The 15,761-nt window shown below is 33.1% G+C and overlaps 2 protein-coding genes and 1 long non-coding RNA gene across 4 annotated transcripts; all 3 read left to right on the forward strand.

Annotated features, from left to right (window-relative positions):
* Positions 1-200: 200 nt before the first annotated feature.
* LOC114169941 (SART-1 family protein DOT2-like) lies at positions 201-4,950 on the forward strand. Of its 2 annotated transcripts, none has more exons than XM_085668427.1 (11): positions 201-633; positions 1,494-1,621; positions 1,725-1,776; positions 1,934-2,047; positions 2,130-2,226; positions 2,331-2,397; positions 2,485-2,544; positions 2,676-3,288; positions 3,600-4,197; positions 4,451-4,535; positions 4,613-4,950. In XM_085668427.1, exons 2-11 carry the CDS (start codon positions 1,499-1,501, stop codon positions 4,685-4,687), a joined length of 1,884 nt encoding a protein of 627 aa, XP_085524553.1. In that variant the 5' UTR covers positions 201-633; positions 1,494-1,498; the 3' UTR covers positions 4,688-4,950. The 2 variants fall into 2 exon arrangements, with proteins under 2 accessions (XP_085524553.1, XP_085524554.1); XM_085668428.1 differs by having other exon boundaries at positions 1,498-1,621.
* A 1,755-nt stretch (positions 4,951-6,705) lies between these two features.
* LOC114191072 (uncharacterized) lies at positions 6,706-9,667 on the forward strand. The gene is made up of 3 exons (XR_014986252.1): positions 6,706-6,965; positions 8,248-8,442; positions 9,438-9,667. It is a non-coding gene; the product is annotated as an uncharacterized LOC114191072 (long non-coding RNA).
* Positions 9,668-9,696: 29 nt separating this feature from the next.
* LOC146880904 (anaphase-promoting complex subunit 11-like) lies at positions 9,697-11,736 on the forward strand. Its single transcript, XM_085668578.1, has 3 exons — positions 9,697-9,860; positions 10,040-10,158; positions 11,412-11,736. Exons 1-3 carry the CDS (start codon positions 9,808-9,810, stop codon positions 11,525-11,527), a joined length of 288 nt encoding a protein of 95 aa, XP_085524704.1. The 5' UTR covers positions 9,697-9,807; the 3' UTR covers positions 11,528-11,736.
* Positions 11,737-15,761: the final 4,025 nt, after the last annotated feature.

The following is a 15,761-nucleotide window of genomic DNA, read 5'->3' on the forward strand; positions in this document are numbered from 1 at the left end:
TGGTAACAATATAGGTAGATTTCAAAATTCGACAATCTTTTTAGTTTGAATTCCCGGTTAGATAATTATTTTAATTGGATTTCGAAATTTAGTATCTTTTATCTCAAGATTAGTTAGTGGAATAAATATCAAAATATTATTTTAAAAATTTTGAAAAGTTTTAAGAATGCTGAATAAAATCATCGGAGGTAGAGGAAGAAGTATCCTAATAACAATCCATACACTGGAACGAACACACACATCGATACACACTACGAAGGAGAGCAGACGCTACCAACGAGAGGGCTCGCGTTCTCGTTGAAACGGAGCAGAATCGCACTCGCCGCCAGTTCGTGATCATCGTTGGAAAATCTCCAGCGCCGCTTTTTGTCATCACGATAGCCATTGGAGTCGTCGTCGCGGCGCATCCCTGGAATCGTCTCTAACAGACCTATGTCTGCTGCTCTGGTGTACTAGGTGGGCGAGACTCTGTGATTAAAAGCAAAGACAAACCACACAACGCACTCAGAGTCACAGGCCACGCACCACGCTACGCGACGCGAGGGAGATTTAGATAAGGAGAGAAGGCGCGGCGTGACGGTTCCCAGAGCGGGGGTTCCCACGCAGAGCAAGGAGGCGCGCCACCACGACCAGGTTCGTTTATTTATCCCTTAATTTTTCCGTGATTTCCTGATTTTGTTTTGTGGTTATCCTGATTGTTTTGGTTCTACTGATTTCCATGATTTTGTTTCGCCATTGTTTTTTGTTTTGTGGTTGTCCTGATTTTGCCCTAAGCTCCCTTGATTTGCCTTGTTTTTGTCCTTTTTGTTTCGCCATTGTGATTTATGTTTATTGGCTTTGGTACATTCTGAAATTGTATAATTCTGACTTTGTACAACTACACAGCATGCTTAATTTCAATTCAAATTGGGGCTTTGTGTCACTGTGTGTGTTAGGATTTGGCAGCATGAAGAATGTTTCTCATTTCAATTGGTAGCACGTTAGACTTTCTGAAAACTATAAAGGGATATTCCAACCTATTAAGCAACTTGTCAATAAGCATAGAAAGCACTTGCTTGCTTCTATTGTTTAGGAGTTGTAGTTAAAATTAAATTAAATAATGAAGTCCCACCATTGTATTGTTTAGCATTTGTTTCAGAACATTTGATTTATTTTAAAAAAATATGGACATTATTTTAATTAATTTTTTAAGCAAATGTCTCTTAAGTAAAAGTAATCCTTTCCCTTGGGTGAAAGGAAGAGGAACACATATCTCTCAATTTGCCCCCTTAAAGATCTTCTATACGAAGAATTTAGTTACGTATTTCCCTGCTTTTCCTTACCTCCATCTGAACATAACTTAAACAAGGAAATTTGGGTTTTTTTTTTTATGCTATCATTTCTGCTGTCAACTTATTGTCATATTTTGATGATTGTGTTCTTAATACTACATTTCTAGGCTTAAAACTTGAAAGTATGAGACTTTTATGTTGTGATAATATTTTTATTTTTAGATAGGATGAAAGAATCAAGAACAAAGAAACAGCCTGAAGGTGATACTGAGATTTCAGCATGGGTTAGTAAAAGCCGCAAGTTAGAAAAGAAAAGAGCATTGCAGCTCTCAAAGATTTTTGAGGAGCAGGTTTTTCCCCCATTTATGTTGTACCTATATTTTATGATCTTTAAGATACTGTTTCTCCCAGTTTCAAATATGTAATCATTACAACATGCTAAAACTTTCGCAGGACAAAATTGCAGTAGAGGGAAGTGACGATGAGGATACAGCCCAACACACAGGTAAGTTTCTCTGTTTCTGAATGCCTAGGGAAGTGATGATGAGGATACAGCCCAGCAGCTTAGGGCATTTAAGTTATCTGTAAGAGGGTTATGAATGTTTATTTGATTGTTGATAATTTGGTGGATAAAATATACCTGTATATTGAATATCTGACAGAAAACCTGGCCGGGCTGAAAGTTCTCCATGGCCTTGATAAAGTTATGGAAGGTGGTACAGTAGTTCTGACTATCAAAGATCAGCCCATTCTTGCTGATGGTGATGTTAACGAAGGTACAACAACTTGCTACTTATTCTGTAAGTTCGAAGTCTGTGAGTGATGATACATCATTAGAGTTTTTGTGTCTCATGGCAGAGGTTGACATGCTGGAAAACATTGAAATTGGAGAACAGAAAAGACGAGACGAGGCTTATAAAGCTTCAAAAAATAAAACTGGTGTATATGATGATAAGTAAGACATTTTAGTTGTTGTCGATGTGCTATAATGTATGTATAGATTAAAATGAAGTATTGAAAAGGAAAGAGTTTTTATGAAGGTTGTTCTCTCGATTTCAGGTTCAATGATGATCCCTCCTTGGAGAAGAAAATGTTGCCACAGTATGATGATCCAGCTGCAGAAGAGGTCTGCTACTCTTGTTACATTCCCAAAAAGGATGATGAGCAACTAGATTTTGTGAATGCATGTACTCATTAGATTTTTTTTGTTCAGGGAGTAACTTTGGATGAAAAGGGACGGTTCTCAGGTGAAGCTGAGAAGAAACTTGAAGATGTTAGTTATGCTTTTCTTTTATGAAATATTGTGATAGCCATTCTATTCTTCTTTTCCTATTGCAATGGTCATTCTGTTTATCTGTTTTTCTTTTTTCATTTTTTCTGGGGTATCTTTTTTCTACCTTCCAGTTGCGAAGAAGGTTAACAGGTGTTTCCACAAATACCTTTGAAGATCTTACTTCATCTGGAAAGGTATCATCAGATTACTATACTCACGAAGAAATGCTACAATTTAAGAAGCCCAAGAAGAAAAAGTCCTTGCGGAAGAAAGATAAGCTAGACATTAATGCCCTTGAAGCTGAAGCTGTTTCTTCAGGATTGGGTGTTGGTGACCTTGGTTCTCGGAAGAATGTTAGGAGGCAAGCTATCAAAGAAGAGCAAGAAAGATTGGAGGCTAAGATGAGAAGTAATGCTTACCAGTCTGCTTATGCTAAAGCAGAGGAAGCCTCCAAATTGTTGCGTCAGGAACAAACTCTGAATGTTAAAACAGATGAAGATGAAACTCCAGCTTTTGTTGATGATGATGAGGATCTTCGTAAATCCTTAGAGAAAGCAAGAAGATTAGCTCTTAAAAAGCATGAGAAAGAAGGGGTATCTGGTCCTCAAGCTATTGCGTTGCTTGCTACCTCAAATCATAATAATGAGACTGATGGTCAAAACCCCACGGCTGGAGAGTCACGAGAAAACAAGGTGGTCTTCACAGAGATGGAAGAATTTGTCTGGGGTCTCCACATTGATGAAGGTAATTCTGATTTATTTGTGGTTTCTAATACAATGAATTTCATAGTACTTCATGAGTATGACTGTCCTGATTAAATTTAAAAGTGGATCAGTTTTCTTTTTCATCCATTTGGATTGCTGGAACTCTGTTGATTGTTTTGCCAATGACACAATAATAATTTGAATGTTTGTGATCTGATCTTTCTTTTTTATGCTCAGTACAGTAGGTATTCTGACATATAAATGTTTTGTAAGCATGTTGGAAGTGTTATATAATGGGGAAGCTGATAGTTGATTAAATTAAACTTAGGCATGTTACTTTGTACTTTTCAGAAGCACGTAAACCAGAAAGTGAAGATGTTTTCATGCATGATGATGAAGAGGCTATTGTTCCTGATGAAGAAAAGACTAATGAGGGTGGTGGATGGACTGAAGTTCAAGAAACTAATGAAGATGAACAACCCAATAAGGAAGACAAAGAGGAAATCGTTCCTGATGAAACTATCCATGAAGTTGCTGTAGGGAAAGGATTGTCAGGTGCTTTGAAACTGCTTAAAGATCGAGGAACACTTAAGGAAAGCATTGAATGGGGTGGCAGAAACATGGACAAGAAGAAAAGTAAATTGGTTGGAATTGTAGATGATGACGAGAAGGAAACTCAGAAAAAAAGGGAGATTCGCATTGAAAGGACCGATGAATTTGGGAGAATTTTAACTCCTAAGGAAGCCTTTCGAATGATTTCTCATAAGTTCCACGGTAAAGGACCTGGAAAAATGAAGCAAGAGAAGCGTATGAAGCAATATCAAGAAGAATTGAAGATGAAGCAAATGAAGAGTTCTGATACACCATCACTGTCTGTGGAGAGAATGCGGGAAGCTCAAGCACGTTTGCAGACCCCCTATCTTGTTCTTAGTGGTCATGTTAAACCAGGGTATGCTTTCAATTTTATGCAAACTTATAATTCCTCAAGTTTTAATTTAAAGATCTGTTTGCATGAAATGAATTGAGAAACTTGGAGCATGTTTGGTTTTGTGATTTAGTGTTAAAAGTTATTGTTGCAAAAAGGAAGTTGAAACAGTGTATTGTTTTAGGAGTTGCATAACGGAACCTATTTTTATTATTTCCTTGTTTTGCTTAGTTAGTATACCAATAATGTATGTGACTGTTTGGTTTTTTATTGGCAGACAAACTAGTGACCCAAAAAGTGGTTTTGCAACTGTTGAGAAAGATCTTCCTGGCGGCTTGACACCTATGCTTGGTGATCGTAAGGTATATAATTCAGGGCGTGTTTAAGCTTTTATGTTATATTTTTCAGATGTTTATACATATTTTTTTAATTGCTTCAGGTAGAACATTTTCTGGGAATTAAGAGGAAAGCTGAGACATCTGGCTCGGATAACCCAAAAAAGCCTAAATCGTAATTCCTTGTGAGCGTAGAAGTTGGACCCATAGTGTTGTTCATCTATTCTGTTGCTGACTGTTGATGATTTGCAGCTGAATTTATAGTGTTAATTTCGTTAGTAAAACTTGATTTTCTTGAAAGATGTATGTTAGTAGAAATTTAAGGAGCTAGTTGGATTTTCTTACAACTGGTTGAATTTTTCTCCATTCTAGAATTCGTGTTCCTTCTGTACATATAAGAGTTTATTTTTAATGTATTAACTAAAATTTTGGATGGTGGATTTCTCTTTGGATAGTCTGGAACTTTATTGCTTTTAGGTCTTACCTTAGCAAACACAGGACAAGTTGTAACCTTGACTTCATACGGAGTTGATTATTTCAAAATATATTAATATTTTATTTTATTTTTAAAATATATATTACGAGAGAGAAAATTGAAAAATATATAAATTTAAAGAAAATAACCATTAAAAAATAAAAAATAAAAAATTAGTAAAACAAAAAAAATAAACTAAAGTAAAAAACTTAGAATTAAAAGAAAATTAACCTTTAAATAAAATTAAAATATATAATTTTTTTGAGATTAATTATTACATAATAAAAAAATAAAAAATAAAATAAAATATGTAATTAATTAGTTAAATTTATTAAAATTATAGAAAAAAATCATTTTAAAGTTGTCTTTTGTTGAAATTTTTGTTAAAAAAATGATGGTTTAATTATTCAGATGGTATCCACTTTGGTACAAGTGTGTTAATCTGGTACTGTTTTTAAAAAAGTGTCAATTGCATCCCAATTTTTGAAAAAGTGGTGTCACGTGTCAGTTTGTGATTTTTTTATTTTTTTTATTTTTGTTTAATTTTTTGAAAATAAAAATAAAAATGCCATATGTTAGGTATGTGTGTGTGACACGTGGCATGCAATGCCATGTGTCAGTGTCATTATTAGATGTCATGTGTTGATTTCGATTTAGTCTCCATATATGTCTTTTTGTTTCAATTTGGTACTCACTTATGTATATCTGATTCAATCTTGACCTAATTATTTTTAATAATTAAAATCTATTTTTTATAAAATTAAAAGTAATTAAGTATACAAATTTTACAAAAATTAAGTATTTGTTATTTATATTAAAATTTAGTGGTAAAAGTCATTTTACTAAGTATTTTTAATAAAAAAAATTAATATAACATTCAGATAAATAGAAATTTTGGTTTAAAATTAGTAAGAGACAATATTGTTCTATTTTGGGTTAAAAAAATAATAATTAACAAAACATGAGTACTTAATAAAAATAATAATTAATAAAGTAATATGTTAAAAAGTCATTTTTAATATTAGTAAAACATTTTATACAAATAATATTTATACTTAATTAATTTTAATTTTAAAAAAATGAATTACAAAAATATTTTACTTATTAAAAAAATTGGGACAAAATTGAATGAGATATATATAAGTGGGTATCAAATTGAAACCAAAAGACATATATAGGGATTAAATCAAAATCAACACAATGACATCTGATGGTGATACTTACACGTGGCATTGCAATACCCCGTAACACTGACAATGTCATGTGTCACACGCATGGATATGACACGTGGCGTTTTTTTTTTCAAAAAATTCAAAAAAAAAAACAACAGACTGACACGTGACACGTTGACTATCTGAAGGGGCCTAATTGAAGCACTTTTTAAAAAATTAGGATGCAATTGCAATTGACATTTTTCTAAAAACGGATTCTAAATTGACACACCTGTACCAAAGTCACTATCATCCGACTAATTAAAAAAAATGATATTACGTTAACTTACAATACTAATTGAGTGTACTGCTGTAGAGAGTGAGAGAGACCAAAGCAAAGAAAATCCGCTCCTCTTCCTTTCCTCACTTTCATCAACCTAAAAGACCTATATAGTGAACTCAGCACACCACTCACCAACTAATTCACGCCGCTCACCAAGCCATTGACGGCCACCGCCGCCGCCGCTGCCGCAGGCTTGCAACCACTCACGGCTGTCGTTGTTTTCCTCCCAGCCATTGACGGCCACCGCACCGCGCCACCACTCACGAGCTCACGCGACGCTGCCGTTGTTTCCTTTCCCCCAGCCATTTGACGCTGCGTTGCTGCCGTTGAACGTTTCCTCCCAGCCATTGACGCCACCGCAACACGCTACGCGACGCCACGCACCACGCCACGCTACGCGAGGGAGATTGAGATCAGAAGAGGAGGCGCGCGCGGTTCCCAGAGCGGCGGTTCTCACGCAGAGCAAGGAGGCGCGCCACCACGAACAGGTTCGTTTATTTATCCCTTAAATTTTTCCGTGAATTTCTGATTTTGTTATGTGGTTATCCTGATTGTTTTGGGTTCTATTAATTTCCCTGATTTTGTTTCGTCATTGTTTTGTGTTTTGTGGTTGTCCTGATTTTGTCCTAAGCTCCCTTGATTTGCCCTGTTTTTTGTCCTTCTTGTTTCGCCATTGTGATTTATGTTTACTGGATTTGGTACATTCTGAAATTGTATAATGCTGACTTTCTATAACCACCCAGCATGCTTAATTTCATTTCAAATTGGGGCTCTGTGTCACTATGTGTGTTAGGATTTGGCAGCATGAAGAATGTTTCTCTCTTCAATTGGTAGCACGTTAGAGTTTCTGAAAACTATAAAGTGATATTCCAACCTATTAAGCAACTTGTCAATAAGCATAGAAAGCACTTGCTTGCTTCTATTGTTTAGGAGTTGTAGTTAAAATTAAATTAAATAATGAAGTCCCACCCTTTATTGTTTAGCATTTGTTTCAGAACATTTGATTTATTTTTTAAAAATATGGACATTATTTTCATTAATTTTTTAAGCAAATGTCTCTTAAGTAAAAGTAATCCTTTCCCTTGGGTGAAAGAAAGAGGAACACATATCTCTCAATTTGCCCCCTTAAAGATCTTCTATACAAAGATTTTAGTACGTATTTCCCTGCTTTTCCTTACCTCCATCCGAACATAACTTAAACAAGGAAATTTAGGTTTTTTTATGCTATCATTTCTGCTGTCAACTTACTGTCATATTTTGATGATTGTGTTCTTAATATTACATTTCTAGGCTTAAAACTTGAAAGTATGAGACTTTTATGTTGTGATAATATTTTGGTTTTAGATAGGATGAAAGAATCAAGAACAAAGAAACAGCCTGAAGGTGATTCTGAGATTTCAGCATGGGTTAGTAAAAGCCGCAAGTTAGAAAATAAAGTTCTACATAATGTATCTAAATTATATATTAAAAAATCTAATCATTTTAATTTGAAACATTTTTTACATTAATTATATTAATTAATGTTTTCTATTTTAACATTCAACTAATTATTTATGAACTATCGAAAGACTGAAAATAATAGTTACAAAGTATAAAACATTTAAAATTAACATTAATTTATGAAGAACTTAAAGGTCTATGTGATATATAAATTAATCAAATATATATATATATTTTTTAAATTATGGTTTAATTTCTAATTTATGTTTATTAAAATTAGGATAAAAATGCACTGAAAAATAACATTTTCACTATGACTCTTATTTTCAGTGTTTGTATTCTTGCCCAATCCCTCGCCGCGTCGATTTGCTCCGCCACCTCCGCCTCTTCGCTCCGCCACACCTCTGCCGCTTCGTTCTGCTGCCTTCTTGTCTTGTCTGTGAAACCATAACGACGCACACAGAATAACTCTTCCAATCCGAAGCTTTCCTTCTGCAGCAAATAGTTCACAACTCACGTTTTAGAGTAAATTTTCTCTCACCTATCCCCACTCACTTCTCCACAAATTTGCTTGTCATATTTGGATAAACTTGTAAACACTTTTAGGAAAATAAATTCGAAGAAAAAGATGAAATAAATCTCTCTAAAAACTAATGTCGGCTTAAATATGGGGTAAATATTAAGTCCATAAATTAATTAATCTATGAAGTTTTTTTTCCTGATACATAGTGTCACTCCATTGCCTTGGTAAGCGTTTTTTTTTATGTTATTCTTAGCTTACTAGAGCTGGTGGTTGATAACTTGCAAGTTGTAAGCTGATCCAGTCGCTTTAATTGATAAAAGTTGTATCAATTTACAGGTTCCAATTTAAAAAAGTAGCGAAGGTTTATAATTTGTAGTTTTAGAAGTCTTAGAACTCTCTTTTGATAGCATTAGAAGAAAACATGTGGCGGTAATTTCTAATTTAGAAGTTTGGTTGAATAAAATGGTTAAACTGAGTTCTATAGCTCTACAAGCATCATCAGGTTCTACTTACCTGGAAGGTATGCATTTATTCCTTTTATTGTTGGTGATAAGTGACATGGTTAGTTAGACAATGTGGGAAATCTGTGAATTGGGGATTGAAAAATTTCTATGATGTATACACATAAAAGAAAAGATGTATCAAATTTGCTAGTTTTGGTTTGCCTGTTCTGTTTCCCAAGGACAAATGACAATATTAATTATTAAACCAAGACGATAGGAGAGTTCTATAATTTAAAAATATCTCGTATACTTGTATTTTTTTATACATGTGAGTTTCATTCCTTTTATGAAACTTCGTCCACTAGAGCGATGGACTAAATTCTCCAATCATGAAAAATACTAAAATCTAAATCACCGTTTTTAATGTATGATGGTTAAGAACAATTGGCTTCCGCAGTCGGCCCAGGTGAAGTAATAATGCAGCTCTTTACCAATTTCAAATCTTCTCCATCTCTAGTTGACATTTAACTAACTCAATCCTCATTTTCTATTAGGTGTTATTGTTGCTAGGCACGGGATCGGAGATGAAAGTGAAGATCTTGCGTATCCTTTTCAAAATTCCGTTTTACGTCGTTTCTCCTTTTATTATTTGATTGATGTTTGTATCTTTGTTTTGGAACAATATACTTTTCATATTTTCATTGCAGAAAATAAATTAAATAAAAAAAATGGTGTTTTTCTTGACTAAGGTCTCTGATTGGGTACTCCTGATTTTCTGAAAAGAGTAAGTTCTGTTTTCTATCTTCAACATAACTTACATGCAGCTAAGGATTTGTTTTACTTAGTTTATCTGTCAAATAATTCATGGCTGATGCTTTCTAGTATGTGTATATTACCATGTTTGATTAGTTAAGGTTAGAGAAGATGAAAAGTAAGGAGGGATTGAAAATAATTTTAAGGAGAACAAAAGTTGCGGTGTACGTGTGAAATTGAGTTCCATTGCCTTTTCACTTGCTTCAAATTTCTATTAAACACTGGAAATTTAATTTTACCCTATTTTTGTTCTGAATTGTCAGTCTCCTTTATCATTTTTTTCTAGTCATTTGTAAATAAATATTTAGCTCTTCCTAATTTTTTGTTCTCTCGTTAAATCTAGATGGCACGGTATTGTTTCGTGGACTTGGGATGCTCAAGATGAAACGTGTGGGATCTGTAGAATGGCCTTTGATGGATGTTGTCTAGACTGTAAACTTCCAGGGGATGACTGTCCTCTGAGTAAGCTATATATATTTTTTTATGTGGTAGACTGTGTTGTTATTATATTTGGACCAACTTGTCCTAGTTAAATTTCTCGATTAATCATTGTGCTTTGGGTAACTGTGTAAGTGATATAGTCTTAAACTCAACTACACATTGTGTAACTGTTTGTGATTTTATTTGTTAAGAGTCTCACACCGAGTAGAATATAAGCCTTAAGACTCTCCTACTTAATGGACTAATTCTTAGGTTGGAATATCCTCTTGTATTTGAGTCCCAACAATTGTTGCTTTTATTGAGAGTTATGTTACAGGGAAAAGGCTAATTATAAGCTAGATTAAGCTGCAAAGCCAATACTAATAAATGAGTAAAGTTGTCTTGAAAGAAAAAAGAGATGCCATCTGCTCAGTGTCAATTGTGTGTGAGACGGTTATGGACATCAGACATTAAACGGGTTAACAAAGTTAAGAGTGTCACAGTGAGTAGGATAAGCTGTGAGCTCTCTTACATGATGGACTATTCTTTTGGGTGGGATATCTTCTTGTGCTTAAATCCTAACGTATGTGTTCTGTTATTATTTGTGTAGGCAGTGGTCCTATTGTGAGGGCTGAAGGAAGTCTCAGAAAATTTTTAGTTGTAATATCACTGCTTGGGCCTTGTTTAACTAATCATCAACATTGTGTAAATGAATCAATGAAGCTTCCAAGCCTTGCATATAAGTTTGTAGGATTATGGAAAAAGGGTCCTTTTATTTGGTTTCGTTTTCTCTCCACACATAGTACACTGAATCACTCTGTCCAAATTTTGTTAATTTTCTAATTATCTCTAAAATTACATCGTTTGTAGTTCTAATTTATAATGAAAATGTATTTAAAATGCAAACTTCTCTTGTTTGAATGTGTTGAACTCCTGCAAAGGAATTGCTGCTCATGTGGATGACTTTGACATTTATGCAAAATTTATATACTCTAGCAATGTATGTTACATTCTTTCCAACACAAATTCACTCAACTGTAGTGTGAGTATGTTACTGTTACTTTTTGGTTTATGCCGAAGCAGTTTCGCATGATCGAGAAGCTTTTAAGACATCAGTAAGATAAAAATATTTTATTTTGGGCTATAAATTCGTGCTTAACTCTCCTTGAAAAACTGTTTGTTTAATGTATGGATGATATCTTTTTCTTGGTATCAGGATTTGCTTATCAAATTGTAGTGCTATGTAAGTCTTTATAACGGAAATGAGTAATGCTTGTTCTCTTGTCTTCTTGCAGTTTGGGGTGTATGCAATCATGCGTTTCATTTGCACTGTATCCTGAAATGGGTTAATTCTCAAACATCACAAGCGCATTGCCCCATGTGCCGTCGTGAATGGCAGTTTAAAGGATAAGAACATTGGCTTTTTCCCTTAAGGGTGACTGACTACTGAACATTATAGATGTGATCTTGTTAATTTGAATATACTTCTTCAATTTTACCATGCATATAAATGTACTGGGTTGTGATTAGTGTTGTATTGTGCCTCTTCATGGGTTGAAGGGTTCTTATTTATATTTAGTTATTCCTTTTTATCATGATTATGCCAAAATTAAGGAGTCTCATGTCATGCCTGATTTTTCTCTTATAATTAATCTATGAATTGGACCTTTTTTACCCGATATAGATAGGGTCCTTCAATGATTTGGGATTATTCATCCTTAAAGTTTATATCCTGATATCTTTACATTATTGGAATCCTCATGTTACTTATTTGTATTTGCAGTAGATTTGGTATTTCTTTTATTGGTCTCCAAATAGAGGGGATCTCTTAATTTGGTATAAAATCTGATACAATATTTTCCTTTTATATTGTCTGAATGATTGTAATTTTTGAAATAATTACAGTTCCTAACAAAATTTCAAATATGTACACAATATTTTTATTATTCACACTAATACTTTGTTGTTTCCTAAATTGGTTTGGTTCGCGTTTGAAGATTCAACAGGCTCCTCAGTCATGGCCTGGAAACAAAAAAATCTAATTAGAAACTGGTTTACGTGAGGTAACATCTAACTTCAGAATTGTTATAAAAGTCACGTTAAGACATTAGTAACATTTTATTACGTGTGTAGATGTAGATTGTGATTTGAATGTAGCATGTTTCAGAATGAAGTCTTAAGACATTTTGTAGCATGAAAGTGCCTCCCTAAAAAAAGAAAAGTTTAAATTTGTGTCAGGTTGGGATGAATAAATAGAGTAATTAGATAAAAAAAAAAATCATGTTATGGTGTGTTTATCATTTCTCTTGGTTGATGTGATATATAAAGCTTAAGCAGAAATGAAAAAAAGAAGAAAAACTTTAAATAAATGCTTGTACTGAAAGTAATAGTTACTTATTACCAACTTGCCTCTTTTATAGGCTATAAAAATTTCATTGTGGTGTGTTTTTTTATTCTTTATTTTTGTCAAAAAAAAAATGAATTAGGAAGCATGTTACTATGATTGAACTATCTATATTTTGCTGCATTGCTAGAGTCTTACTTATAAAACAAAGAAAAGTTTGCCCTTTGGGTTTCTATCCTACTACTTATTGTTTCAAACTATGATACAATTGTCTTAGTACAAAGAACCAATAAGTCCTTGTAAACCTAAGGATTAAACACTTCTTCAGTTTCAACATTCTACACAGCATCGTCCAATACATATCTCTTACCAACCTTAGTCTACTTCTTTTAGATTTTTTTTTTTTTATCAAAAATGGTTATTCATCAAAATTTGTCATTCCAAACTTTGTGAAAGTATAATTTTCCTAAACTAAATAAAGAACATAATTACACCCCTTTTCCCAACTGAACTACTAATATACCATTCCGAATATGAGAAGTTTGTCCTTTTGAGTTTATATCTTACCTACGTCAAGCTAAATATTTCTTTAGCATTTACTATAACACTTTTGAACACAATTTTTTTTTTCATGTTCCAAATATCCCAAATAATTGCTACCCCATGCACTTTTAGATCATATTTCCTTTGACACTAAGCTCCAAGGTACTAAAATGTTTAAAATGAAATGCAACTTGATTGTGCTATACTAAGCTTATCCCTAACCACATATTACCCATGTTCCACACTGAATTTGGAACTTGACAACTAAAGAAGACGTGACTCATTGCTTCAATTCACTCACCACACATTTAGCATTCTCCATGTTTTGTTACTCCTTGCTCCTTAGGTTTACACATAGTTTTTCACTTTATGAGGCTATCTTCTAACCCTTTGCTTCCCATCCATATAATGTCTCTTTCTATACTTCTAATCACCTGACACGTCCTGGTTAGTGCTTTAAGAAAGAAATGAAAAATAATACAAGAGTATCTTTTTTATCAGCAATAATAATAATACAAGAGTATGATTGTAAGATTATGATTTTATAAGACATAAAAAATAAATTATCTACAAAAGAAATAAAAATATATTTAAATAAAATTTAAAAACTTATTTATATTTATTTTTAAAATTAAAAAAATGAACACACACAGTTTTCTCTAATCTTCGGAATAACCATTCACCAAATATTTTACCACTCAAAAAAGTTTAAATAAAAATAATCCTTTAAATTAATAAATCATTATATTTCCTATCACAATCTTTTAAATAAATAAATAATTAATAAATCATTATTTCTCTTATCATAATTTTTTTTAATAAAATACTTTTTAAAATAATTATTAAACTATTTTATCTCTTATCATAATAAAATAAATTTTTTAAATTAATTAACTAATAAATCACATTATATAATTATATATATATATATATATATATATATATATATATATATATATATATATATATATATATATCAATTTCACATTAAATTTAAGAATTACAAACATATGATAAAACATAATTTAATTAATACAAATTTAAAGAATAGAAAATAAGCATATGAAGAATTGAAAACTAATTAAAAATCATAATATTTTTTAAATTTTAGACTAAAATCAGAAAAAAAAATAATACCAAAATTGCATATAAAAAGTAAAAAAAAAATTTATGAAGTTAGACCAAAACTACCTTTAACAAATTAAAAATAACGTAACCAGAGAAAATAGGTATATATAATCTGCTTTGTGTAACATCCCAATTTTTAGCAGCTTAAAACTAATAAAAATAGGAAGTTTCATCATAGTTCCAAAATAGGTAATTCAATGTACACAATATATTAATACAGTCTTACAAAATATATGACTATAAAAATATATCACTTATACACTTACACTAAACTGATAAAAATATACCTAAACTGACCACCACTAGAGCTCCCACCTAAAACGATGGTTCCTCATCCTCCAGAAGTGCCTCTGACATTGCAACCACATCTGCTTCCACCATTAAGGTGATCATCGCAAAAGGAAACATACAACACGAGACAAAAATACAGAAAGCAAGGTAAGCTAATAATGATTTAAAGAAGGTTACATTAGAGTAAGAGCATAATAACAATCAATTATCACAAATTCACACAGGAACATTCCAATACTCACATGCCATTCAACTCTAGACTCAATTATCCGGATATATGCAATTAACATCAGACCTCTTGGTGGCTTGCACCGTGTATGATTCCCAAACTCTGCAGAGTTTGGCCTCAAGGGGTTATCACCCAATCATCACACCAGGTAAGTCTCCTTCGCGCCAAAGACTTGATCGAGTCCAGTGGCTAAGACCTCCTGCTACTCCTCACGACATAACTCATTATACTCTATATGAGCCTTAATGGTTATTGGAGCGTCAGGATACCAACCAAAACTAAGTCCTTATGTCTTTGCATACCCTACCTCATCCACACTTAGAATTTCTCCATGAAATTCCTCCATAATTCACATACAACAGGTCCATATTCACCCAATCTCACTCAAAGTATACCAAAACAGTCAAAATAATTCATTTCAGATCAATTAATGCAATGAAACATATCAAAACAACAAACACATGAAATCTGGCAACCAGCGCTCAACCTCAGATTCCAACGCTCAGCCTCAGCATTAAAATTTCCAGACCTGCACCGTTGGGCTGGCGCTTAGACTCATTCTTCTCGCATTTTTCAACGCCAGGCACCGTTGGGCTGGCGCTCAGCGTTGATCCTCTCGCATTTTTCAAGGCTCAACCTTGAATTCCGAGGCTCATCCTCACACTAGAAAACAACACATATTATGGTTTTCGTTGGGAAATGTTTCAGTTGATTTCATGACCCAAATTGGCACCTCTAAGGCAGTGTTGTCTAGTTTTCAAAATGGTTTTTAAGCAAAGTGAGATGATACCAATTAGAGCCATGATTCAAGTGTTCATTTTCCAATTCAACCTCAATCCACACAATGCAATCACAATTTCACTTATACCAAACATCAAACAATTCACATTCCATCACACTTCAAACAATCAATTCTAATTACACACAATTACATTCATTATATCCTCTAATTAAATTCAATTATCAGCTTCTCTTACCTGACAAAGCGACTCTGCAGACACAAACCGCTTAAAGAACACCAAAACGCATCTAACTCCATACGATGCTCTATCTACACATAAAAGCATCATAAGAACGATCAAGACCTACCATTATGGTCACTGATCAACA

Source organism: Vigna unguiculata, chromosome 11 (assembly GCF_037176805.1).
Source record: "Vigna unguiculata cultivar grain cowpea cultivar isolate G323 ecotype 2 chromosome 11, ASM3717680v1, whole genome shotgun sequence".
Lineage (NCBI taxonomy): Eukaryota > Viridiplantae > Streptophyta > Magnoliopsida > Fabales > Fabaceae > Vigna > Vigna unguiculata.